At 62.0% G+C, this 24,497-nt stretch overlaps 2 protein-coding genes across 15 annotated transcripts in view; one reads left to right on the forward strand and one right to left on the reverse strand.

Moving 5' to 3' along the window:
- EVI5L (ecotropic viral integration site 5 like) overlaps window positions 1–7,902 on the forward strand; it is a 96,964-nt gene extending 89,062 nt beyond the window's left edge. The window contains exons 20-21 of the transcript XR_005223635.1: window positions 7,359–7,439; window positions 7,761–7,902. The gene's annotated coding sequence lies outside the window, so the exon portion shown is untranslated. The remainder of the gene's footprint in view (window positions 1–7,358; window positions 7,440–7,760) is intronic.
- Window positions 7,903–12,000: 4,098 nt separating this feature from the next.
- Window positions 12,001–24,497, reverse strand: part of MAP2K7 (mitogen-activated protein kinase kinase 7) — a 74,119-nt gene continuing 61,622 nt past the window's right edge. For 4 of the 14 annotated variants that reach the window (XM_043533249.1, XM_043533247.1, XM_043533248.1 and 1 more), the window contains 16 exons: window positions 23,323–23,434; window positions 22,632–22,810; window positions 21,541–21,666; window positions 20,594–20,762; window positions 19,531–20,168; window positions 18,841–19,030; window positions 18,213–18,394; window positions 17,722–17,883; window positions 17,367–17,456; window positions 16,862–17,035; window positions 16,070–16,390; window positions 15,253–15,391; window positions 14,777–14,848; window positions 14,388–14,498; window positions 12,771–12,884; window positions 12,001–12,324 (listed from right to left, as the gene is read on the reverse strand). In XM_043533249.1, coding sequence (XP_043389184.1) covers window positions 12,787–12,884; window positions 14,388–14,498; window positions 14,777–14,848; window positions 15,253–15,391; window positions 16,070–16,390; window positions 16,862–17,035; window positions 17,367–17,456; window positions 17,722–17,883; window positions 18,213–18,394; window positions 18,841–19,030; window positions 19,531–20,168; window positions 20,594–20,762; window positions 21,541–21,666; window positions 22,632–22,810; window positions 23,323–23,374 — 2,703 coding nt within the window. In that variant the 5' untranslated portion in view covers window positions 23,375–23,434 and the 3' untranslated portion in view covers window positions 12,001–12,324; window positions 12,771–12,786. Of the gene's footprint in view, window positions 12,325–12,770; window positions 12,885–14,387; window positions 14,499–14,776; window positions 14,849–15,252; window positions 15,392–16,069; window positions 16,391–16,861; window positions 17,036–17,366; window positions 17,457–17,721; window positions 17,884–18,212; window positions 18,395–18,840; window positions 19,031–19,530; window positions 20,356–20,593; window positions 20,763–21,540; window positions 21,667–22,631; window positions 22,811–23,322; window positions 23,435–24,497 lie in introns of those variants that run through there. The other 10 variants (XM_037887762.2, XM_037887761.2, XM_043533255.1 and 7 more) reach the window with 9 other exon arrangements.

Consider the following 24,497-nt stretch of genomic DNA (forward strand, 5'->3'; position numbering starts at 1 on the left):
TGCAAGGGGGTGAGGGGAGAACTGATATGGGACATAGAGGGCCAGATCTTTAGCTGGTGTAAATCAGTATCACTCCACTGACTTTAATGGGGCAATTCTGATTTACATCAGCTCGGGATCCAGCCCAAAGCCTTTGCCATCTTGGTCACTGGTTCAGAGCCAGCCCAGCTCAGGTAGTGAAAAGTGATGGTGGCTGTTTGGTGGGTCTGAGTCCTGGTTCTTGAAGGGCTGGTGTCCATCTCACACAGACCAGTCCTAGTTGGCAGCTGTGGGACCACAGAGCCGTGACTGAATGCACCATAAAGGAAGGCTAGTGGGGTAAGTGCCCCGTCATGGCCTGTAATAAGAGGCCTTCTCTATGCCGGGCTGTCAGTCCAGCCTCTTTCCCAGGCCCCGAATCCATGCTTCGCTCACCCCTAAGAATAACTCCCGCTCAGGGGAGATTCACGACACTCACATTCTGACTTCGTGTGGATCATTGTGTGTGACTGCCCTCTCCCCTGTGCTGAGCGGGCTCTCGCCAAGCTCAGGCTGTTGCCGAGGTGACCCTGGCCAGATATCCCTTTGCCAGGGCTCCCGAATTTGGTCATAATTCCTTCCAGGACTCCCAGTCGTTGCCCTGTGGCTGCGAGCCACAATCGCCCTGCTGGCCTTTTGCTCGAGTTCCCTATTAGCAGGGACCCTGCGAGCTTCCCCTCCATAGAGACGGGCGAAGCAGTGGGCAGTGCATGCTGCTGCAGTTGGGGTCTGAACAGCAGGACTGGGCAGGTGCCTCAGCAGCAAATAGGAGTTTCCCTCTGGCTGAGCTGGGGGGATCTCAGCTGCTCTCAGCTGGAATATCTAGTGAAGCTGAGTTGCTCCTCCGCTGTCAATGGCTGCACCGGGCAGGCTCCTACCAAGTCAGCTGCCCCAGGGTTTGAGGGCATAAGCCAACCTTTAGCTAATGGTTAGGTAGAAACTTCCCCTGGGAGCAGGTTATTCCATTAATGCCCACTAGGGTGCATCCTCTGCAGCTGGCAGTGCTGGACGCTGCCGCAGGTGGGATACCAGGCTAGATGGGCCCATCAGTCTCAGCCAGGCTGGCAGCCAATGGCATACGGACTCAACTGCTGCACGCACCAGATATTTGTGACTTGCTGCTCATGAGAAGGATTTATCAGAGAAAAAGGGCATCACCCCTACTGCCCGTTCAGTTCTTGCACTGAGCCAGCCTGCCCGGCCCAGAGCGAGATCTGTGCAAACAGCCTCCCAGCTGAGACAGGAAGTGGGCAGGGGAATCAGGGCTCCCGTGAGTCAGAGCAGAACCAGACGGCAAGAGAGTGAAACTGGCACATGGCTGACATGATGGGGAGGATGTTCAAAGGTGCATGTTGCAGGAGCTGCTTGAAGGATTGAGAGCTGGACCCAGCAATGCTCCATGCAGTCAACTATCATCCAGGCAGGTGGGTTCGGAGCAGCTGACTGCAGGTGGAGCATTCTGTTAAGATTTTAAAGCCCTGTCTGCCTGGGTGTAGACCTTAAAGATCCCTCTGCAATAGCAGTGTGTGTCCTGCCAAAACCTCCCCCCATGGCTGTGATTCAAGCCGGTAGCTCCACCCCAGAGGTGGCTGTATTCCAGCAGTGCTGGATGTGCATTGGTTGGGACAGAGGGGCTGCTTCTGCCTTCTTCCCGGCCCTCTGAATTTCCAGGTCTGGAGGAGTGGAACAGGGAGCAATACAGGCCTCTTGCTGTTCTGTTTGCTGGGGCCCATCCAGCACTGCTCCCATCCCCCCATCTGTATCAGCTATCCCCAACCATCGCAGGGCTGGGCCCATCCAGCACTGCTCCCACCCCCCGATCTGTATCAGCTGTTCCCATCCATCTCAGGGCTGGGCCCATCCAGGGCTGCTCCCATCCCCCCATCCGTATCAGCTATCCCCATCCATCGCAGGGCAGGGCCCATCCAGGGCTGCTCCCATCCCCCCATCCGTATCAGCTATCTCCATCCATCGCAGGGCAGGGCCCATCCAGGGCTGCTCCCATCCCCCCATCCGTATCAGCTATCCCCATCCATCGCAGGGCTGAGCCCATCCAGCACTGCTCCCACCCCCCCATCCGTATCAGCTATCCCCATCCATCGCAGGGCTGAGCCCATCCAGCACTGCTCCCACCCCCCCCATCCGTATCAGCTATCCCCATCCATCGCAGGGCTGGGCCCATCCAGCACTGCTCCCACCCCCCCATCCCTATCAGCTATCCCCATCCATCGCAGGGCAGGGCCCATCCAGCACTGCTCCCACCCCCCCATCCGCATCAGCTATCCCCATCCATCGCAGGGCAGGGCCCATCCAGGGCTGCTCCCATCCCCCCATCCGTATCAGCTATCCCCATCCATCGCAGGGCTGGACCCATCCAGCACTGCTCCCACCCCCCCATCCGTATCAGCTATCCCCATCCATCGCAGGGCAGGGCCCATCCAGGGCTGCTCCCATCCCCCCATCCGTATCAGCTATCCCCATCCATCGCAGGGCAGGGCCCATCCAGGGCTGCTCCCATCCCCCCATCCGTATCAGCTATCCCCATCCATCGCAGGGCAGGGCCCATCCAGGGCTGCTCCCATCCCCCCATCCGTATCAGCTATCCCCATCCATTGCAGGGCTGGGCCCATCCAGGGCTGCTCCCACCGCTCCGCCAGACCATATCTGCTGTTCCCATCCATTGTGGGGCTGTCAAATAGGACCCACAAAAACCAGCACACTGGGGGAGGAGCTGCCAAAACTAGCCAATGGGGCGATACTGACAAAAGGGGTGTGTCTGAAGCCCCGCCCCTCTCATGGCGTTCAGCACAAATCAGGGCTGCCGGTAGGTGCCTCCACCCGCAAGCAATGCGCAGCGGGAAGCCCTCTGCTGGGGGGGGGGCGCCCAGGCTGGTTGTGGTGAGAATCAGAGCGGTGCCTGTTTCTTTGCATGGCAGGAGGGGTGACGCTTCCCCACGTACACCTTTAGCACAGTGGCTTGAGCACTCAGCTGGGATGTGGGAGACCCCTGTTCAAATCCTCACTCCCCCGCAGGTAGAAGGGTGATTGGACCTGGGTTTCCCACATCCCTGCTGAGTGCCCGACCACTGGCCTAAAACACGGGGGTGGTACCACTGCCTTCTCTGGCTGAAGTTTGAATGGGAGTGGGTGGCCTCCAAGGCCGACTACCGGATCAGGCCCTGCAGTTGAGGCAGGCGCTCGTCTGCTTATCTTCCCGGGTTCACAAATGTCTGGGGCTTAGGTGCCGGTCAAGTAGAGGGAGGCAGCAGTGTGCATGCCCAGAGGCTGACAGTGCCAAAGGAAACTTTATGCTGAAAACACAGGTGCCAAGTTTAGGCACCTACAGGGTTTGACAGCAGCCAGGAGGGGTTTTGTGGATCACAAGGGTGAATAAAACTGGGACTTAAGTAAGCCAGGGAATGGTCCCGCTATTGTGGGGAACTTTCCTGGCTTATACACGACCCCAGTGGAATGGGCTAGTGAAAGTATCTGAGTCCTCGCTTCCGCTCCCTTTACCCAGAGGCTGCCTGACCTCCAGGGCTGCCTTTCCATTCTCCGGTGGCAGAGTCCTTGTAACCCCAACAAGGCTGGGCCCAGGATTCCTGGGGGGCTTGACCCCCAGCCTTGTCATGGTCACTTAGGGCAGGGGCTAGGGTGTCCCACTCCAGGGTGCTCTCTCTGCTCTGGACGCTTCCCTGACCCACTGATCATCACATACAGTTCAAAGCAAATACAATGTATTAAACAGCAATCAATTTTAAAAAGCTAAGGCAATCACGTGACCCCTCTCTGTGGCAGGGGACATCACAACCAGCGTCTCTAGGGTGTCAGGGCAGTTCACAGTCTGTCCCTCATGTCCCAGGCCTCCTGCCCAGGCCTGGCTGTGCTGCAGGGATGCTGCGGGTCAGACACTTGCTCTGGCGGTAGCCACACACCCTCAGGCTTTAGGTGGCAGGACCCTTCTTCCCAGCATCAGTTCCCCCATTGGGGTTATGATCCCCCTCCAAGTCTGGCCTGCAAGGCCCCCTGGCTGGGGCCATCTCCCTGCGCTGGGCCCACTGCCGAGTGTCCCCCCTCGCTTCCTCCAGCTGCTCACCGCACCCAGCGCCAGACTGCTCCAGCCCCAGCCCCAGCTCCAGCTCCACTCTTCCTCAACACTGCTGCTGCTGCTGCTCTGCCTCCAGCTCCCTGGGCTGCTTCTCTGGCCCCTCTAGCTCCGGTTGCTGCAGCTCTGCTCCCAGCACAGGTCTGTTCCCTGGGCTGCTTCTCTGGTTCTCTGGCTGGCACGGCTCTGCTCCCCAGCTCAGCTTGGGCCCCTGCTCTCTCCTTAGCTCGGCCCCACTCTGTCTGACCCAGGCAATTCCAGCTCACAAGGAGGGTGGGAACCCCCTGGCCTCCTGACTCCTTGATTAACCTGCCTGCTCTGTCAATCAGGCTGACCTGGAATATTGGCCTCTCCCCACTGCCCTTGGGGACTGATTTCTCATGGACTCTTCCCATGTCTTTTGGTACTGGGAGCTAGCCAACCCCCGCCCCCCCCCCCCCACACACACACAAACACACCCACACACACACTGAACTTTAGTAAAGGGCCAACAGTCCCCTTACACTTAGACACCTAAGTATCTCTGTGGATCTGGGCCTCAGTTTCTCAGCTGTAAAAGGCGGATTTTACATCTCTCCCATCTATTTAAATTGTAAACTCCTGTGCGCAGGAGCTGTCTGTCTCGCTAGGCGTCTGTGCAGCACCCAGCACAACAGGGCCTCCAGTCTCCCTCGCCGTCTGCACAGCACCCGGCATGACAGTGGGGGAGAGATCTCCATCACAATGATGTAGTTGGACTCGAGATCGGCTCCCTCCAGACGTTTTTGTAGGCTCTACACAAAAGCAATGCCTCATGCTTCCCCCTGCTGGCCCTGCAGTGAACTGCCTGTTTTCAGAGCACAGATTTCTGCCCAGGTCGGTAGGTAAAATAGAGAGGCCGTGCGTGCGTTATGGGCTGGCGGAAAGAGCCTGATCAACAGATGGATGAGGTCTCTAAACTGCAGCGTGGGGACAATCTGGGCCCATCGCCTTGCTTTGGGGCAAGAGAGAGTGCGTCCAATCTAAGGACCTTCAGCTGATGGCCCCAGTTAACTGCAACAGCCCCAGCTCCCTGCTGAATGCACAGCTGGATCAGGGACTGCTGCCACTAAACACCCCCGCCCCCTTGCCTCCAGCCAGTGGTTTCTGCCTTGCAGCTGGCAGTTAGGCGCCTGTTCGGATCAGAAGGAAGCCAGCTGTGGTTTGCAGTGGGGAGCGTTAGCCCCCGTCCGGCAGCCTGATTGGCTGCGCGTCATACGGGTGCTCTGCCCTGCCCCGGCTCTCAGGCTGAGATGGCAAAGGTGGTGGAATAGCCACCCGCAGAGGCTCCCCCACAGCGCGGAGGCTGCAGGTGAGTGAACCCTTGGGGGTGCGAGGTCCATGCCAGTGCCTTGCCACGGCTTCCTTACTGCCGATGGATTGTGTCTGTCCAGACTGGGTACAGTTGGGGCTTCCACATGGCAGGAAATAGTATGGAGATTAGACACAATCAAAGCCCTTTTGGGCAGGACACCTCGCAGAGTTGGGTGCCAGGAACAGAACCCAGGCATCCTGACTCCCAGCCCCCAACCTATAACCACTAGACCCCCCCCCCCCCCCACTGCCCTCCCAGAGCTTAGAATAGAACCGTTGAGTCCTGACTCCCAGGCCCACCCTGCTCTACCCCCTAGACCCCACTCCCCTCCCAGAGCAGGAAATGGAACCCAGGAGTCCTGAGCCCCAGCTCCACAATGCCTTAACCCCCTACAGCCCACTCCCTTCCTACAGCTGTAAATACAAGCCAGTTCTTTCTATCCCACCATCCTGCCCAGCTGTAGCTCCATGACCCCGACCCAACCCGCACTGTGCTGGCTCCAGCTCTGTCCCTGGGGGGCCGTGTCTGGAGCTGGGGCTCTGCAGGGCGCTGTCCCGTAACTTGCTGGTGCCACTTAATTGATCATCTCCTGCCCCGGGGGGCAGTAAGTAGGGTATTCTGAGGCTCTAAAAGCAGCCGAGCCCCCACCTCCGGGGGGGGGCCAGTGTCGCTCAGTGGGAGCTGGGGAGCTGGGATGGCTCCTGCACCAGTTTTGTACAGGAAAACTTCCTGCCGTACCTTGGGCCAGATCTCCAGCTGGTGTAAACTGGTGTCACTCCATTGGTGTCATTGGGGCCAGATCCCCAGGTGGTGAAAATCAGATGTTTGCAGTTGGAGCCTAGTTGATTTACACCAGCCGAGCTCTGGCCCATTTGTACAGCACCTCTTGTGGCTGCTGTCAGAGGCGCGGCTTGGCTCTAGTCTGTTTCCAGGTGAGGGAGGGGAGTGGGTTTAGCAGCTAGATGGGGGCTGGGAGTCAGGACGCCTGGGTTCTTTTTCCAGCTCTGGGAGGGGAGAGGGGTCTAGTGGTTAGAGTAGGGCGGGCTGGCATTCAGGACACCTGGGTTCTTTTTCCAGCTCTGGGAGGGGCGTGGGGTCTAGTGGTTAGAGTAGAGAGGGCTGGGAGTCAGGACTTCTGGGTTATTTTCCTAGCTCTGGGAGGGGAGTGGGATCTAGTGCTTAGAGATGGAGCGGGAGGGCTGGGAGTCAGGACTCCTGGGTTCCAGTATCAGTTTTGGCACGGTCTTGCTGCATGACCTCAGAACAGGTCTCTTCACCATCAGTTAACTGGGATACCCTGACCTGCCCCTCGCGGGGCCAGGCAGGTGTCATTATGACTAGCCCCTGGTGATGTGAGATAGCATCTGATTGTTCCTGGGGACAGACTCTTCAGCCCCATGGTTTATTGGGCACTCTCGTGCATGGGGCTGTACAAACAGATGCAAAGCCTGGTCCTTGCCCTCAGCACTGTCAGGTCCAGGGCAGGAAAGGGCATCGGGAGTTGTGAATTGAAGCACTTCACAGAGATTAATGACCAGATGGGGCAACTGAGGCACAGAGAGGGGAAGGGACTGGCTCAAGGTCACATAGCAAGTCAGAGACAGGCAGAACCCAGGAGTCCTGACCCCCAGTCCTTCCCCACACCTCAAACCACTAGACCACACTCCCCTCCCAGAGCTGAGCACTGAGCCCAGGAGTCCTGACCCCCATTCCCGTCTGCAGAGAATGACTGAGGGGCAGGAGACGGGAGGGGTTGCTTAGTGACTTGCCCCTACTGGGACCCGCTACAGACCAGCGAGCGGTTAGGCCTGTCCGGGCCATTCTCAACTGGCTCAGTGCCCCCCACAGACTCCAAGGGGTAGTGGCTGGGCCAGCCACATAGTGACTCTCCCCGTCCCGCAGCTGCCAGGATGCCGCGCTCCTTCCTGGTGAGAAGCAAGAGGGGCCCAAATCACTCGGGGCAGCGACCGGAGGGTCTTGGCGGTGAGTGGGAGCCGGGGAAGGGGTGAGCTGGGGCAGCAGGTGAGGGGAACGCGTACCCTCAAAGGAAGAATGCGTGGGAGGGGGCAGGGGAATGGAAGGGGGACAGGCAAGGGAAGAAGGGCACCCGCTACTGGAGAGCAAGGGAGGGGCAGGGAATGGGAAGGGTGGGGCTGGGTGAACGTGGCGAGAACCCCTGAACCTCCCCACCCCATGAGCTCACCTGGAGGCCGGGGGTTTGCCTGCCCTGCCCTGCCCTGCCCAGCCCAGGGTTGGGGGTGGAGGGGAGGCTTAGAGAATCTCACCAGCAAATCCTCCTTCCAGACCCAGCCTGGGGAGCACCCCGAGCAGGGCCGGCGCTGGCCTGGCCCCCCGAGTTGGGGCAGGGGGCAGAGGAAGGGAGCAGAGCCCATCCCACCCATCCCAGGGCCTTGGCAAACTGGGGGGTGCAGGACAGGGATGGGGCAACCAGCCAGGCACGGCGCAGCCCCCCCTCCGAGATGGACTTCAGCCAGAGCTGGGCTTGTCGGCCCCTGCCAGGTAACCCCCACAACCAGCCCCATCTTCCCCTGGGGGAGCCCCTCCCAATCCCACACTAGCTCATCACCCCCAGCCTCCCAGCTTCCCTCTCCAGTTGCAATTCCCATCCCCCTCTCAGCCCCATCTGGCCTTGCTCTGGGGGGCCATGGCAGGCAGGTGGCCAGCTCTGTGATGGGGCCACCTGCCCCACTGGGAACTGGACTGAGACCCACCTAACCTCATCTTACACAACAGCAACTACCCGTGTCCCATTCCCCACCCTCTGAGCCAGCCAGTCCCCTACCCTGGGGCCAGAGTGGAGCCGGCGCCCCCTGGAGGGGAAAGGCCCCATGTCCCAATCACTGGCCCACTGAGCCAGCTGGAGCCGGCGCCCCCTGGAGGGGAAAGGCCCCATGTCCCAGTCACTGGCCCACTGAGCCAGCTGGAGCCGGCGCCCCCTGGAGGGGAAAGGCCCCATGTCCCAATCACTGGCCCACTGAGCCAGCTGGAGCCGGCGCCCCCTGGAGGGGAAAGGCCCCATGTCCCAGTCACTGGCCCACTGAGCCAGCTGGAGCCGGCGCCCCCTGGAGGGGAAAGGCCCCATGTCCCAATCACTGGCCCACTGAGCCAGCTGGAGCCAGCGCCCCCTGGAGGGGAAAGGCTGCATGTCCCAGTCCTTCACTTGCTGTTTCCCCGTAGGCGTGAGTAGCCCCCCAGATGTGTCGTTCAAGCCCTTCTGGAGCAGCTATCGCAGCCCTGAGCTGAAGGAGCTGGTGCAGAGCGTCCTGCCGCCGGCGCTGTGCTCCAGGAGGGAGCTCGGAGGGGCCGCCGAGGGGCCCTCTGGCCTCTTGGGATCTCTCCTGCTCTTCTCCAAGCCACCACACAGGTGCAGCTGCTGTGACAAGGTAACGGCCCCCACCCCACCCCCAAGGGACTGGGCTGAGGCCTTCGCCCTGCTGACCCTGGGAGCTGAGGCCTCCCTGTGTGATCCAGCCCCGGGAGCTCCATCCCTCTCCAGCGCTTGGCCTCCCCTCAGGGCTGCCAGCAATGGGGCTGTTTGGAGGCTCCTGCCCCTGGGAACTGGATGAAGAACCCTTCCCACCTCACTTCATGTGGGCACCACTCCCTGCCACTGCCAGCTCGGGCGGGATCAGATCCAGCGCCCCCTAGAGGGGAAAGGCCCCATGTCCCATTCCCTGCCCCCTGAGCCAGCTAGTCCCGCCCTGGGGCAAGATGGGAGCTGGCACCCCCTAGAGGGGAAAGGCCCCATGTCCCATTCCCAGCCCTCACCTTTAAACAGAGCTGAGTGAAGCCCCCTCCCCATGCCCAGCCTGGTGCTGCCCAGCATGGGGCTGCGCTTCCCCTGTGCAGCTGGGTGGGGGTCTCTGGGGCAGGCACAAGTGGCAGAGTGGCCTAGTGGACAAAACACCAGACTGGGACTTGGGGACCGGGGTTCTCTGATCTGCTTGGGTGAGTTCTTCCCCTCCCACTCTGTGCCTCAGTTTACCCTTCCACCCTGTGTCTGTTTAGGGTGTGACCAGGGAGTGTAGCACTCTGTGCAGGCCCCAGTGTGATGCCGGCTCTGTCCCTGTAGGGGGTGCTAGGTGCTGCCACCCTGTGTGGTGGAAACTCGCCCTGCTTGGGTGGAGGGGGCTGGTAGGTAACCGAGCCCTGTCCCTGCCAGGGGCTACCCAGTGGGCCCCTTTCCCCAGTGTCAGATCACAAAGCGGGTGGGAGGGGGGGAATTGTGAGGTTTCCGGGTCAGACTCATGAGAAGGTGGCTGTAGAACAAAGGCAGGTGACACAGGCTGGCCCCAACAAACATCCAGGCACTGGAGGGGCTAGGTTCAGTCACTGCCCTGATGAGTTTGGGGCTGTCTCAGCCCCGCCCTACATGGCCACCACCAATTCCAGCTTGTACATTTGGGGCAGGCTCCCCATGTTGACCCCCTTTCTCTCCCCACCCCCAGGGCCTCCCTGCAGCCCAGCGGCTAGGCAGCCAACTGAAATGCTCAACGCTCTGCAGCCCCATAGCCCCATGGGGGATGTGTGGACACCCAGGCAGCCTGCAGCACCAGCCTGCCCCTCCCTGCCCAGGCAAAGGGAAGCCAGAGGTGTGTGAGGACTGGGGGGAGGGGGGATGGTGATATACAAATGGGGGTTTCGAGGTGGATCTTTTGAAGCAGTGGGGGGCTTTGGGGGCCTGGATGGGCATCCATTTGGGCAGGGGGCATCCATGGGTCTAACATGGTGGGGGGTGAAGGCAGGGCTATACGGGGGAGGCCACTGGAGGAGACCGGGGGGGTTGCTGCAGTTCCCAAAAATTCGCCCCCCCTCCCCCCCCAGGCCCCAGCTGATGGGTTTCCCTGCAGGTGAGGAGTTTCCCCTGCCGGATCTGCGGGAAGCAGTTCAAGCGCTCATCCACGCTCTCCACCCACTTGCTCATCCACTCGGACACACGCCCCTTCCCCTGCCCCTTCTGCGGGAAACGCTTCCACCAGAAATCCGACATGAAGAAACACACCTTCATCCACACCGGTGAGGGGCAGCCGGCTCGGACTCCCCCAACCCCAGGACAGGGGGCATTGGCAGAGATTTAGGGGGGACCCTACAGCTGGGACAGCAGGGGCTGTGGGTCAGGACTGGGGGACACCAGCAGAGCTGTTGGGGGAGCCCAGGGCTGGGACAGCGGGGAGCTGTGGCTTGGGAATTAGGGGTACCAGCGCCCAGGAGTGGGACAGCAGGGGGCTGCGGGTGGGGTTTGGGGGGCAGCGGCAGAGCTGGTGGGAGCCCAGGGCTGGGACAGCAGGGGCTGCGGGCCAGGATCTGCAGCCAGACTGAACAGCAGGACATTTGATGCACTTGCCTCCATGTCTTGCCCTGCACAAACTGGTCCCTCAAGCCTGCTCCAGCTCCCCCCTCCGCAACTCCATGGAGCAACAGCAGCACCTGGGGGCCTGATCAGGGAATGGCAGGTGAAGGGGGTCACGGGGCTGTAAGCATCAACCCCATGCCCGTACTGCAGCCCAAGCAGGATCCAGGCTGTGCTGGGCCCGTGGCTGTCTGGGTAGGTTGGGAGGTGGGGGCATGGGCCCGTGGCCAGCTGGGTAGGTGGGGGCCCTGCTACTCCAGGGTCCTTCCAGTCCTGCAGGACCCTGGGTGAGTTTTGGGGCTCTCTGCTGAGCCCTGAGGGATCCTAGCCCCTTCTGCAGCCCCCACACCTAACCTCTCTCCCTCTCCCCGCAGGTGAGAAGCCTCACAAATGCCAGGTGTGCGGCAAAGCCTTCAGCCAGAGCTCCAACCTCATCACCCACAGCCGCAAGCACTCCGGGCACAAGCCCTTCGCCTGCTCCCTCTGCCCCAAGGGCTTCCAGCGCAAGGTGGACCTCCGGCGCCACCAGGAGACCCACGGGCTCTTCCACAGCCCCGGGGGTGGCCAGGCACTGGGTGCCCTCCGCTAGGGGCCAGGCAGGTGGGGTCTGGGACACCTGGCCTGCAGGGGCAGCTATGGAGGCCAGAGGAGAAACCCCAGAGCTGAGGGGGCTCCTAGATCATCCCCCAAGCTGCCATCGCACCCCACCCCCCCCTCGCCTGGCAGGTGCTGCTGGGACCCACAGCTACCACGTGACGGAGCCGGCAGGAGGACTCAGCTGCCCGCCCTTCGTGGCCCCCTCGTGCCAGCCAGACCTTCGGTCCCCCTATAGCTGAAGGTGGGCACAGTGGGACAGTCAGGGGCGCTGTCTGGGGCAAGGGGGGAGCACCAGCCTGGTTTGGCTCCTTGCATGAGCATCTCCCCTGGGGGCTGGGATGGGGGAGAGGGAGGGCTGAGCTGTGGGGCTGTGCCCCCCGACCCAGACGCAGGGGAGAGATGTGAGCCGAGATCTGACCTGTGCCCCAGTAAGCAGAGATGGCTCCTTGGCCCATCGCTGTAACCCTCCCCCGGCTGCCGGCGGAGAATTAAAGGATGTGAGTGGAAAGCAGCCTGCGTCCCGGCCCCTGGCAGCAGCGACGCCGCGAGCAATAACACACGGGCAGCACCGGCCCATCCTCCACGGTCACCTTTATACCCAGAAAGCGTGAACGCTCCCTGCAGCCGGCAAAGAACCAGCCGGTGCCGCAGTCCCAATGCTGTGGGGCCTGCCCCAAGGCCTCTTCCGGCCTGGGCGAGGCCTGCTGCCCCCCGGTCACAGGGAGGGGGCCCTCCAGGCCAGGTGGAGAGGCCCTTCCCCCAGTGGCCACCCTGGCTGTGCTGAGCAGAGTCTGATCGGCTGCTGATCCTGGGAGCCACAGGGCCGGGCGCCTGCAGGTGGTGATGGTGGGGCCAGTGCCAGCGTATCCCCACGAGCACGGACAGGGAGACCCCTGTGAGCTGCCAGAGGGAGACAGATAGATGGGTCAGTGGGGGCGCCCCCTCATCCACCCCCATGCTCCACCATTCACCACAGCTCAACTCATCCCCCACAGCTCAACATCCCGCCCTGCGGCAGGGAATCCCACCCACGCTGGGGGATCTCCAAACCCCGGCCCCACCCAGGGCTGGGGCCCCATCTCCACTCTGACGCTATCTCCTTCCTCCACGGGTGGGGGTGGGGGTGGGGGTATTTCCCAGGCAGCCCCACAGGGGGGTTGAGCTGCAGCGTGCACTTTTCAGTCCCTAGTGCCTGCTCTGCCCCACCGCATTGCCTCCCCCCAGCGCATCCCCTGCTCCCAACCCTCCCCCGTGCTCCCATAACTGTGCCTCATTCACCATGAGTCACACTCAAGATCCTGGGAATTGGGGGGTGGGGGGGCTGAGAGTCCTGCCACCCCCCGTACCTGGGTCTCTGAGCGCCTAGACCAGGGGGGCGCAGACCGCACCAGCATCAGGTGCCAGCAACGCAGGGGGCACAGCTGGGGCTGAGGGACTTGGAGGTGGCACTTCAGCAGGATCTGGAACAAACAGGGTGTTAGAAACCCCGGCCTGGGAATGCAGCGGGGGGCGGCTGGTGGGACACCACCCAGCCCAGCCCCGGGCAGGAACTGCCAGGGATCGTCGTACAAGGGAGCCACAGCTTGGGGATCCCTATCAGGGCAGCACCACCTGCACCCTGGATAATACTGGGCACTAGCTAGGTGGCCACTTGGCGCCTGCTGCTGCCCCCTGCTGGGCAGAGAGGCGCCTGCTGGCAGTGGCAGCTCTAGAATAATTGCCCATCTCCAGCACCTAGCTTCCTCCATTACTGTAGTAGCTGCCCCAGAACAATCTTTACCGTATTTACCCTCATAACACTCCCCACCTACTATAGGGCATGTGCTATTAGCCTCCTAGTATAGATGGGGAAACTGAGGCACTTTTTTTTTTTTTTTTTTTTTTTTTTTAAAGTGACTTGCCCAAGCTCACCCAGGGAAGCTGTGCCAGAGCAGGGACTTGAACCCTAGCCTCTCACATCCAGGCTATTGCCCAGACTGCTGCACCACCCTGCCTAGCCCGCCATCACTGAGAAGGGAGACTTAGCAAGGAAACCAGAGGGACTTTGGCAGAGGGTTTGGCTGGCAGCCACGCTGGTGTCTCTGGATTGTTCTCATTCACTGTAGAACCATCAAATCCCTCCCTGAACCCTGCTAAACTCCCAGCTTCACAGAGCCCTTGTGGCAAGAAGTTCCACCAGCTCATAGCAAGGAACAAGGATTACTCCCCCCCCCCCCCCCATGTCAAGACTGAATTCCACCCTTCGAGTGTCATCTGCTGCCTGGATTCATCTCATGCTGCCTCTGCCACCCCACCCATTAGCTACAGACATCCAGTTTTATTTGACGCCAGCTAAACCTTTAGACCTTGTGGCAGGGAGTCCCGCAGGCTATCTGTGTAACTTGGCACAAGACAGAGCGCCTGGGGGAAGCTTCACTAGAAGGAAAGGCCCTGGTGTGAATCCTGCGGTCAGGGACAAGGCCGTCAGAGCTTAGGAGAAAGGGCTGGGACTGGCAGAGTGCCAAGGGGAACAGAACTTAAGGGCGTTTTAGGGATGGGGGCTAGGAATCAGTAACCCTTCGACATGCTGACTCTCAGCCTGCTCTAACCATTAGCCCCACAGGAGTCCTGGCTCTCAGCCTCTCCCTGCTCTAACCCACTAGATGCCACTCCCCACCCAGGGCTGGGACAGAACCCAGGAGTTCTAGCCCCAAGACCCCCTCCCCCATCCCCTCCCAGAGTTAAGGGGCCTTTTCCCTGGGGCTCCAGGGATGCTGGTAGCTTTAGACTCCAGGGTACAGAGAGGGATTGCCCTGGTTCCCCTCCACATGCATGTGACACATGATAAGCCCACCCCGACTCCTAAATGTATTGGCTAGGAAGGAATCACTGGCCCAGCTGGGGGGGGGGGGTACATGGGTGGCAATTGGATCAATGGGGGCACCATCCATCTGACCCCCACCTCAACCGACGGCCCCTCCTACCTGTCCTGGAGTGAATGAGCCAGAGCCCCCCAGTGAGAGAGACACCAATGACGAAAGCTGAGAAGACGATGCCCACCACAGTGGGCAGCTCCAGGCCCTGGGGCAGGGGGGCTGTGGGGAATGGGGAGAGTGAGCAGATGCAGAGCCAGTGCTGGGGGGGGGGGGGAGGTGGAACCCAGGAGTCCAGGCTCCCAGACTCCTCCTCCACCTGCTCTCACCCAGGAGACCCCAACCCCCTCCCAGAGCAGGGAATAGAACCCAGGAATCCTGATTCCCAGCATGCCCTCTGTTCCCACGGAAACCAAGGGGAACTATGTGCTCTCACCAGCTTGCAAGGCAAGTGGGACAGCAGGGGGCTTAGGGGGTGATATGAAGGGGGCATCTCTTACCAGGGGGTGTCTCTCCCTTCAGCACCTTCCCCCTCCTGCCAGCCGGAGGAAAGGGCACCAGAAAGGGATCTGCTGGGAGAGGACAAGGAAGCCAGAAACACTTTGAGAGAACGATGGAGACATCCCCTGATCTCCTCTAGGGGGTGCTCTCCCCCTGGCTGTTAGTGTTGACCCTCCCCCAGCATGGCACTAGGGGGTGCTGTGCAGCAGGGAGCAGGAGTTCAGTAAGGAGCACTCTCCCCTGGCTGTCAGTGCTGATCCCAATGCCCCAGCCCAATGCTAGGGGGCGCTGTGCAGCAGGGAGCAGGGCAGGGGCTCAGTAGGGGGCGCGCTCCCCTCGCAGTCAGTGCTGACCCCAATGCCCCAGCCCAGTGCTAGGGGGTGCTGCACTGCAGGGCGATTGCATCAGGGCCTTGGTGTGTTGCAGTCTCTCTGCCTGCTCCCATAACCAGCCCCCAACCCGTCCCAGGTCTCACCTGTTCCTGGGGTGGGTTTGGTGGCTCTGCCCAGGCTCCCCACCGTTACGATGATGGGCTTGGTGAAGGTGTGCTGGAACCGCCCGCTGCCCGGCTCCCCCACGCTGCTGCTGGTGCATGCCCGGGCCTGGGGCCCACACTGAAACTGACAAGGCTCAGACAGGCACCTCGTCCCAGTACTGGATGCTCACCTCACCACCCTCACCCCCCAAACTTTCCCAGTCTCAGCACCAGCCCCTCCCTCCACCCACGGTTCCCAGCCCTGGGATCCCACCCCCTTCCTCAGCCCAGCCACGTTTGTCTGAATTTTTATAGATTGACATTGATTTGTCAGAGAGAAAGTCAGACCCTGCAGCTGCCTACCGGGGGTCACAACTGTGACCTGGACCCCAAACTCCTCCCAGAGGCTGGGGATGGAAGCCAGGGGGGCTGACCCTGTAAACACTGGACTCCATTCTCCTCCCAGAGCAGTCCCTGTAGCGTTGAACCCACAGGCAGAGTTGGCCCCCTGTGGGACCCCCCCAGCAGGGACCATTGTATTGTCCTGGGGGACTCAGCCCCTCCCCTCCAGCCACCAGCCCATCCAGGTGTTCCCAGTATTGCCTGCAGCCCAGGGTAGAAATCCAGCCTGGGGGACAAACCCTGGAGGCCAGGGTAGAACTGAGGCCACTTCACTCTGCCGTCTGAGCTAAAGGAGACACCCCCCCACCCCCCTTTGCAGTAGTTGGGCTTTTATCCTCCCCATGGCCTGCAGGCTAGAGCTACACACACTGGAGCAGGCTGGAGCAGGGGTGGCATCCGGCAGCACGGTACAGACCTTGGGGAGGGCGCCCCCATAGGCCCCAGCCTGGCCCTGGGGCTCCTGGGCGCAGAGGGCCAGGCGGCAGTGCAGGAATTGGATGGAATCATTGTAGAGGGGCCGGAGCAGGAAGCTGAGGCGCTGTAGCTCCTGGGAGCCAGAGGGCGATGCCTGGCCTGCAGCCGCCTTATGGGGCGGGTGCAGGGAGACGTCGGGGTGAGCCGGGCAGCCCCCCTGCACCAGGATGTAGGGGGAGTCCAGCGAGGAGGAGGAGCTCGGCGAGAGGAAGCAGAGGCGGATGCTGAAGCTGAGCCAGGGGTCGAAGGCAGCCAGAGCAGCCTGCACAGAGGGTTGAGATCAGGAGGGGAGGGGACAGGACACCTCAGGCCAGCTGGGTCCCACTCCACAAACATGATCTCACCCTCAAGCATGGAACCCAGGAGTCCTGGCACCCATCCCCGGTCTAATCCCTGATCCTGCTTCCCTCCCAGAACTGGGGACAGAACCCAGGAGTCCTGACACCCAGACCCCCTGCTCTAACACCACCAATCTGACCTCCTGCCAGATTAATATTGTAACTTTCTCCACAGCTTCTGCCCCAGAGGCTGGAGCAACCCCCCTGTAGGTGTGGAAGGGGTCTGGGGGAGCGAACCCCACAGCTCCAGCAGGTTAACCAGCCTGGGGGGGGCAGAGGGGAGACCTGGCTAGCACAGCCCCTCAGAGCTCTGCCCTTCCCAAGGTGATGGGGCACTGCGCAAAGTCCCAGGCCTGCTGGGGCAGAGGGGAGGGGGATCCCTCCCCCTCAGTTACTTCCACAAAGACGCGGCTGTTGGCCGACACCGTGCAGGGTCCCTGGGCCTTGGTGAAGGCCTCCGAGCTGTAGACCTCCAGGCTGAGCAGGATACGGCCCAGGTGGAAGGGAAGATCCAGGATGGGCTTGGCAGAGCGGGACGGCTGGCTCAGGCTTGGGGAGGAGCAGGAGAACTGTGGGAGAGGAGCAGAGGGTGTGGGGGGTGTAGGGGACATGGGGACCAGCCCCCAGAACTCCAGTCCTAGGACACCTCCCCTACCAAGGCTCTCCATCTCCCCACGGCTGCTGCCTGGTCCCCACTGAGCCAGGAGCCGTTGGGAGCCAGGAACCCCCATCCCAGCTCAGGGGGGTTCAGAGCGGGCCCAGCATGCTTCCCCACTTTGAGCTGCTCCCAGGGAATCCGCCAATCCCAGGTCCTCCCTCACTGAAAGGGCCTGAGGGACCTACCCCACAGCAGCACCAGAACCGCCCAGCCAAAGACGCCACCCCTCCCCCCTTGCCCACCTCAATGGACTCCGAGCTATCTTCAGCCTGTCTCGCTGGGAGTGGGGAACCCCCAGGCGCTACCCCTGGTCTGCTGCCCCGGAGCACCACCTGGGGGGAGGGGTGGGGAGCAATTGGCACAATCAGAAACATGAGAGCATCAGACGAGACCCCATTAACCCCAGCCTTCCCGTTCCCAGTCGTCCACACTTCTCCCACTCCTCCAGCCCCGTCCAGCCCTCATTGACCCTGTCCCGGTCCCCTCGACTCCCCTAACACGCTATCCCGTTTGCAGACCCCCAGACACTTTCACTTCACATCTGCCCCCTCCCATTCACACTCAGCCCCTCATTGTCCCCTCTGTACCACAGCTCACCGCGTTCTGGTACCGCACGATGCCCGAGGTGGGGCCTAGGGCTGGGATGCGCAGGGCGCCGCAGCCGGCCAGGGAGGACTCCAGCAGGAAGTGGGTGCCATTGGACTGGGCTGCACAGCTGGGGTCCCGCAGGGTCACTCGGGCTGGGGAGAGTCTGGCAGCCTGGCCGAGGCAGGTGGGGGAGACTATGAGACTGATACAGCCGGCACTGACTGCGAACGGTGAGCACCCCCTACTGAGCCCCCACCTGACTCCCTGCAGCACAGCGCCCCCTAGCACTGCACTGGGGCCAGCACTGATTGTGAGATGAGAGCACCCCCTGCTGAGCCCCACCTACACTCCCTGCGGCACAGTGCCCCCTAGCACTGCACTGGGGCCAGCACTGATTGTGAGGGGAGAGCGCCCCCTGCTGAGCCCCCACCACACTCACTGTAGCACAATGCCCCCTAGTGCCGCACTGAAGGAATTGTTTACATAAGGGGATTCCTCACCTGGAGTATGTCCTTGTTGACATGAGCTACCACCCTCTCGCTCAGACACGCCACAGACAGAGCTCCCGCCAGCCCCACAGCGCTCCTGCCTCCTGGGGCCGCTCGGCTCCTTTCCCAGATCATTGGGGAGATCTTGGCTGGTCTGGGGGGTGGAATGGAGGGGTGGGGAGCCTTGGGGTCCCCTAGCAGGAGAAAACAGAGTGAGGGGGTAGAGGGGAAGAAGGAAACAGGGCCAATGGGGGTTGAATAGGGCTGAAGAACAGGGTGAGGGGATGTGTGTGAGAGCGCGCAACTCTGCCCCCTGCTGGCTGGATTGAGAACTGCCCAGCTCTACGTCCTAGTCCCCCATATTTCTCCCCTTTCACCATGGCACTGGGGATTGGGATGTGACGGTGCCCTGGGAAGGACAGACATGCCAGCCGTGAGGGCATCATCTGGGGCATGAGCCTCTCCAACCACTGGGGGCCACCAAGGGTCTGGCTGTGCCTGGGGAGCAGGGGCCACAGGGCAGAACTGCAGCTCCCCCCGCACAGGGGCAGGGCAGGGTCTGAGTCAGGTGGGCCCCCTAATGGCCCTCCCGTGGCATTGCACCCTGTGCCCATTCCCTGCCCCCAAAGGAGTCACCTACCATCCAGCCCCACGATGACAAGGAACCTGTTCACCTTCTCGGCCTCCGTGTAAGATGTCACCCCAGGCAGCCCCTGCTCCATTGCCCAGGCCATGGGGTCGCTGGCATAGGCCAGGCCCAGGGATATGCTGCTGCTCAGAGCCAGGTCTGGTTCTGGTTCTGTGCAGCTGACCGAGACCTTGTGGGATGCCTGTAAGGAAAGGGAGGGCAGGGCAGAGTGACAGAGCCCAAGGCCAACCTGGACCGTGCTCCAGCTCAGGGTGATCAGGCTGAGGCTGGAACGGGGCATCATGGGCGATGCTATACAAACGAGCAGCTCCAGGTGAACAAGGTGTCAGCGCAAGGAGGGGCTGGGGAGTTCCAGAGAGGGGCAGCTCCATCCCAGCCACTGAGTCAGGAGCCAGAGGGCTTGGAACCAGCGGAGCCGGGCTGGGCACCAGGACTCCTGGGTTCACCTTGGCAACAGGGGGCATCAGGCCAGAGGGGGTTGAGGCCGGGAGGAGAAGCCATATCAGAGGTTAAAGGTCATGAGGGCTCAGAAGATGTCAGGGGGCATCAGGCCAAAGGGTCAGGGTCATGGGGGGGAGATTGATGGTGCGGAGGGGTCAGAGGGGAGCGGCCTCTGTGCATGGGGGGGCTGTTCCTGTCCCCTGTAACCCCTCTCCCATCCCCAGGGAGCCCCTCTCTTACCAGGACTCGCAGACGCCCAGCCATGTGGTGGATTCGGACCAGCCAGTTGGTGGTGCCCTCGCTCTTCAGCACCACGATCAGCTCCAGCCGGGGGGAGCAGCAGCCTTGGGGCGCTTGGAGCTCCACAGTGAGATGTGCTGGGGGCCTGGAGACATGGCAGGACCCCCCACCCCCAACATCAGCTAGGCTGGGCATTTCCTGCCATGGGGCTGAGCAGCAAAAGGGGTGGAGAGCCCTCCAGCTCTGCCAGTGGCCCTCTATTTTGACCCAAAGCCCCCTCTGTCTTTGCTGTGGGCTCCCCCCCCCACCCTCAGCTTTGCTGGTGCCCCTCAATCCTGATGCACAGCTGCCCTCCCCTCCCCCGCTATCCCAGCCCTGGGCTCTCCACTGGCCCCCAGCTCTGCTGGTGCCCCTCAATCCCGACCCGCAGTGCCCCACTATTCCAGCCCCGGAGGATGCTCTGATATACGGTTCATACCGGGGCCTGGCTCCTTTGGAGAGGATGACGTGAACTTCGGGGTCCCATGGGGGGTCAGAGGTCAGGCAGCCCAGCAAGGGCCGTGGTTGGACGTCAGAGGCAAAGTGGGTCGGGGAGAGGAAGTTCCTGCGAGGTTTGCAGGCACCTGGCGAGACCCCATCTGGTAGCGAGAATGCAGAGGCGCTGGGGAGGTTGGGGGGTTAACCCCGGAGGTCCCTTAAGGAATGCAGGATTCCTAGGGTAGATCCCCCAATATCTCCCTGCGATTCCCTCCCTCAGGTACATGGGGCTGTGGTCCGATCCCCAAGGTCCCGTCCCGCACTGACATGGAGTCCAATCCCCAGTCCCCTGGGTCCCCTCCCCCCACTGATATGAGGATCAGAGTCCAAGCTCCCCAGGGTCCCCTCCCCGCACAGACACAGGGGTCCAATCCCCAGCCACCCTGAATCCCTCCCCCCATTGACACAGGGGTCCAATACCCAGCCCCCCGGGTTTCCTCCCACCATTGACATGAGGATCTGATCCCCAGCCACCCTGAATCCCTCCCCACATTGACACGGGAGTTCAATCCCCAGCCCCCCATACCGTCTCCCAGCCGCACATAGACCGTGTTGACGCCCCGATACGCAGCCAGGGAGCTGACCCCGCCGTGCTCCTCATGCGCCCAGCGCAGGAGCCCTCGGGGGGTCTGGGGCAGCCGGGTCTCAGTGACAGAGACACCCCCCAGGGCTGAGACTCTGGACCCCGGGGAGACCTGTAGGGGGGGCATAAAGGTGAGAGGTCACCTGGGGAATGGACATCCCATCCCCCAGTGGGGTGCCACATACCCCCCACTCCCACCACAGCTCCCCATCGCTCCCAGCCCCCACAGGACTCCTGTGTTCCTCACACCTCCTAGCCCCAGGTCTAACTGTCGAGGGGAGGATCCTCCAACCATCAATACCTCGGCCTCGCAACCTGTGCCCCTACCCCCACTGCCCCTGGCCAGAACCCCCCAACCCCTGCTGCTCCTGGGCCTGAGAGCCCCTCTCCCACCCAGCCCTGCTCCACCCACCCCACTCCTCTCGCTGCCCCTGGGCCCAAACTCCTCTGCCTCCAAATGCTCCCAGGTCCCCTGCCCCCACCCTGCCCCTCTGCACCCACTGTCCCATCCAGGGACCCTGCTCCAGCTCCAGTCCAGAGAAGTGACCTCCAGCCCCCCCCTTCCCACCCCTCCACCACTCCCACTGCCTGCCTCCACCCCCACTGCTCACCTGCCCCTGCCACAGCTACCTCCAGCCCCCCACCATCCACCACAGCCCTCCCCATTTTCAATCCCCATTGCTGGCCCCACACTTCCCCCCACACCTGTGCCAGCTCCACTCCCCACCTGCCCCAAGCCTCCCATGCTTCCTCCACCCTCACTGCTTGCCCCACCCTCCCCCAGCTGCCCCGATGTCCCTGCCCTCCCCTCCCAGCCCTCCTACCCCCCTTCCCACCTTCCCCTCCCACAGCCACCCTCACCCAAGCCCCACAGCCGCCCCTACCCTCACCTGGAAGGTCCATTGCTCCCCAAGAGCCACTTGGGCCGTTTGGAGGCTCCAGACCACGGGCGCTCGGGAGCTGAGCACAAAGATAGGGGCTCTGCCGTGGGGCGCTGGGCCCAGTTCTAGGCTCACCTGGGAGGGAGCAAAGGGCCCTGCATTAGGAGCTTCAGGCACATAGGGGAGGGGGCAAGGCCATGGGGCTGGGGGTGCAGGGAAAGGTGTGGGGGCTGTGGGGGAGAGGTGGTGTGGGGGGCACAGGGCAGGCATGTGGCCGGTTGAGGGGCTGGGGCACCAAGGAGTGGGAGGGGCGGCTATAGGGAGGCACAGTGTGGTGGAGGCAGGGGGTGAGGCAGTGGGGTTGGGGGAAGGGGCATGGTGGGGGCACAGGCCATGGGGTTGGGATGGGGATGGCAGGGACAGGAAGCAGGACTATGTAGCGGGGGGCTGGGGACAGGATTGGGGCAGGGGGCATGGAGCACAGACTGGAGGGGAGGCATGTGGGATGCAGGGCAGGGGGCAAGGCTGTGGGGTACAGAGTGGAGGGGCAGGAGGCAGGTTGGGAGTACAAGATGAAGGGCAGGTAGTGAGGGGGTGGGGCAGAGGGAACGGGGCAGGGTGGGGGTACAGGTTGGGGGGAGGGAGTGAGGAGAGTTGGGGGAGGAGCAGGAGGCACAAGTTGGAGGGAAGGGGGCCAGGGGGTGGAGCGGAGGGAAGGGGCGGGGTGGAGGGCAGGGGTGAGAGTTGTGGGAGAGGCAGGGTGGAGAGCAGAGTGAGGGGGTGGGGCAGAGAAAAGGGGCAGGTTGGGGGGCACAGGGTGGAGGGCTGGGAGTGAGGTGGTGTGAGAGGGCCAAGGTAGAAGGTAGAGAGTGAGGGGGTGGGGCAGAGGGAAGGCGCAGCTTGGGGCGCACAGGGTGAAGGACAGAGACCAGGAAGATGGACGGAAGGGGGCAGGGTGGAGGGCAGGGGGTGAGAGGGTGGAATTGGGGGAGGGAGCAGGAAGAGGGCACAGGATGGAGGGCAGGGGGCAAGGGGGCTGAGGTGGGGGGCCCAGGGTGAGGCTGGAAGACGACAGGGAAGGGACACTCCCTCCCACCTACCTGTCTGGCCCCCATCCTCCCAGCTAGCCCCCGCAGGACGAGCACGTGCACCTCCCGGCCCGTGGCCGAGCGCCCCCGGCTGGCGCAACCCGTGCCTGCACGGATCCGCTCCCAGAAGCCCAGCACAGGGTGGCGAGCGGACAGCGGGCGAGCCTGGCACAGGGCCCAGTGCCAGGCGGCTGTAGAGGAGAGAGAAAGGGCCCGGGTCAGCAGGAGCCAGACAAAGGAGTGCAGTTCCCAAAGTGGGGGCAGCTGGTCTGTGCCTGGAAGGGGAACCTCCTGCCCCCCCAGAAATGGCAGGGTGGTCTAATGGTTAGAGGATGGGGGCTCGCAACCAGGACTCCTGGGTTCTATCCTTGGCTTTGGGAATGGAGTGGGGGCTAGTGCAAGGGTTCTCAAACTGCGGGACCGTGAGCAGTTGGTTACAGGGAGGTTGCGAGCTGTCAGTTCCATAGGGCTCACAACCCCAATTAAATTACCCCCCTTTTTAATGCATAAAGGGGGGGGGGTCACACTTGGAGGCTTGCTGTGTGAAAGGGATCACCAATACAGAGTTTGAAAACCACTGGTCTAGTGGTTAGGGTGGAAGCAGGGCACTGGGACACACATTGACCATTTGATGACACCCCCTCTCCCTCCATCGATCTCCCGGTGGGGGCCTGACTGGCCTCCCCATTCTCCCGGCACCCACCTGCCGACTGGCCCCACAGCAGCAGCAGCAGGATCGGGCTCCAAGCTGCCATCCCCTGCAATCCCGGTGTGCAGGACTCCCCGATCTGACCAGGGGATGCGGGAGGATGATCCTAAGGAGAGAGAAAGAGAAAACTGTAGTGAGTGCCGGGGGTGCTCCAGGGTGAGGGAGGGGTTTCTGGGACCCAGAACAGAGGAGGCTGTGTGTGGGGGGGCCCCATGGGGTTTCAGGGCAAGGGGAGGGGGAGTCCAGGGACCCAGTCATTCACAATGTCTGGGATGCAGCATGTACCTCCTCCATCCCCACACGAGTGGGTCAGTATTACTCCCTGGCTGAGACTAGGGATCCTCCCCACCCAAGAATCCAGACGGGGGGTGGGGAAGTATGTGACACAAGGACGGACGCACCCCAGGAGTGCTCCCCCCAAGTGGCATGGGGGGGCTGCTTCAGGGCAATAATGAGATTTCCCTCCTAGTATTTAGACACCTCCCCCTAGGAAGGGTGTCCCACTATCCTCCCCCCTACCTCTTCCTGCTTAGCAGGGAACCTGTATCCCCTGCTCCCAGACTCCTTCCCCCTCCTGCCAGGTTACCCAGTTTGGGATGGGGTGGGGTGGGGAAGGTTTACGTACAAGATTGATGCATCTCAGAGCATTTTGCAGAGATTAATTTTGCCTCCCAACTCCCCAGGTTTGCCTTTATTGCTATTTTATAGATAGGGAAACTGAGGCACAAGAGGGTAAGGGCTATGCCCACGGTCCCACTGATTTCCAGCCTCCTGCTCTAACCACTAGACTCCATCTCCCTTTCCAGAGTATGGTAAAGAACCAAGGAATCTGGACTCCCATGCCCCCCTGCTCTAACCACTATACCCCACTCCCCTCCCAGAGCCCGGAATAGAACCCAGGACTACTGGCTCCCAGTGCCTCTTCAGGCTTGTTCCATATAGAAACATTCCCCCCTCCTTCCTCCCCATTCCCAGCTACCCCTGCCCCTCCCTGACATGCCAAGGGGCTGGCTTGTCCCCGGGGTACCTCTTCTGGGACTGCCACACAGTCTGATCCGGTGTCAGCTGGATCCAGGACAGACACAAAGTTGGGAGGGGATCAGACTCCAATCCAGCCCCCGCTCACATCCAGCCAGATCCCCATGGAACAGGGTCATGGCAAACCCTAC

This window comes from Chelonia mydas, chromosome 20 (assembly GCF_015237465.2).
Source record: "Chelonia mydas isolate rCheMyd1 chromosome 20, rCheMyd1.pri.v2, whole genome shotgun sequence".
Classification (NCBI taxonomy): Eukaryota; Metazoa; Chordata; order Testudines; family Cheloniidae; genus Chelonia; species Chelonia mydas.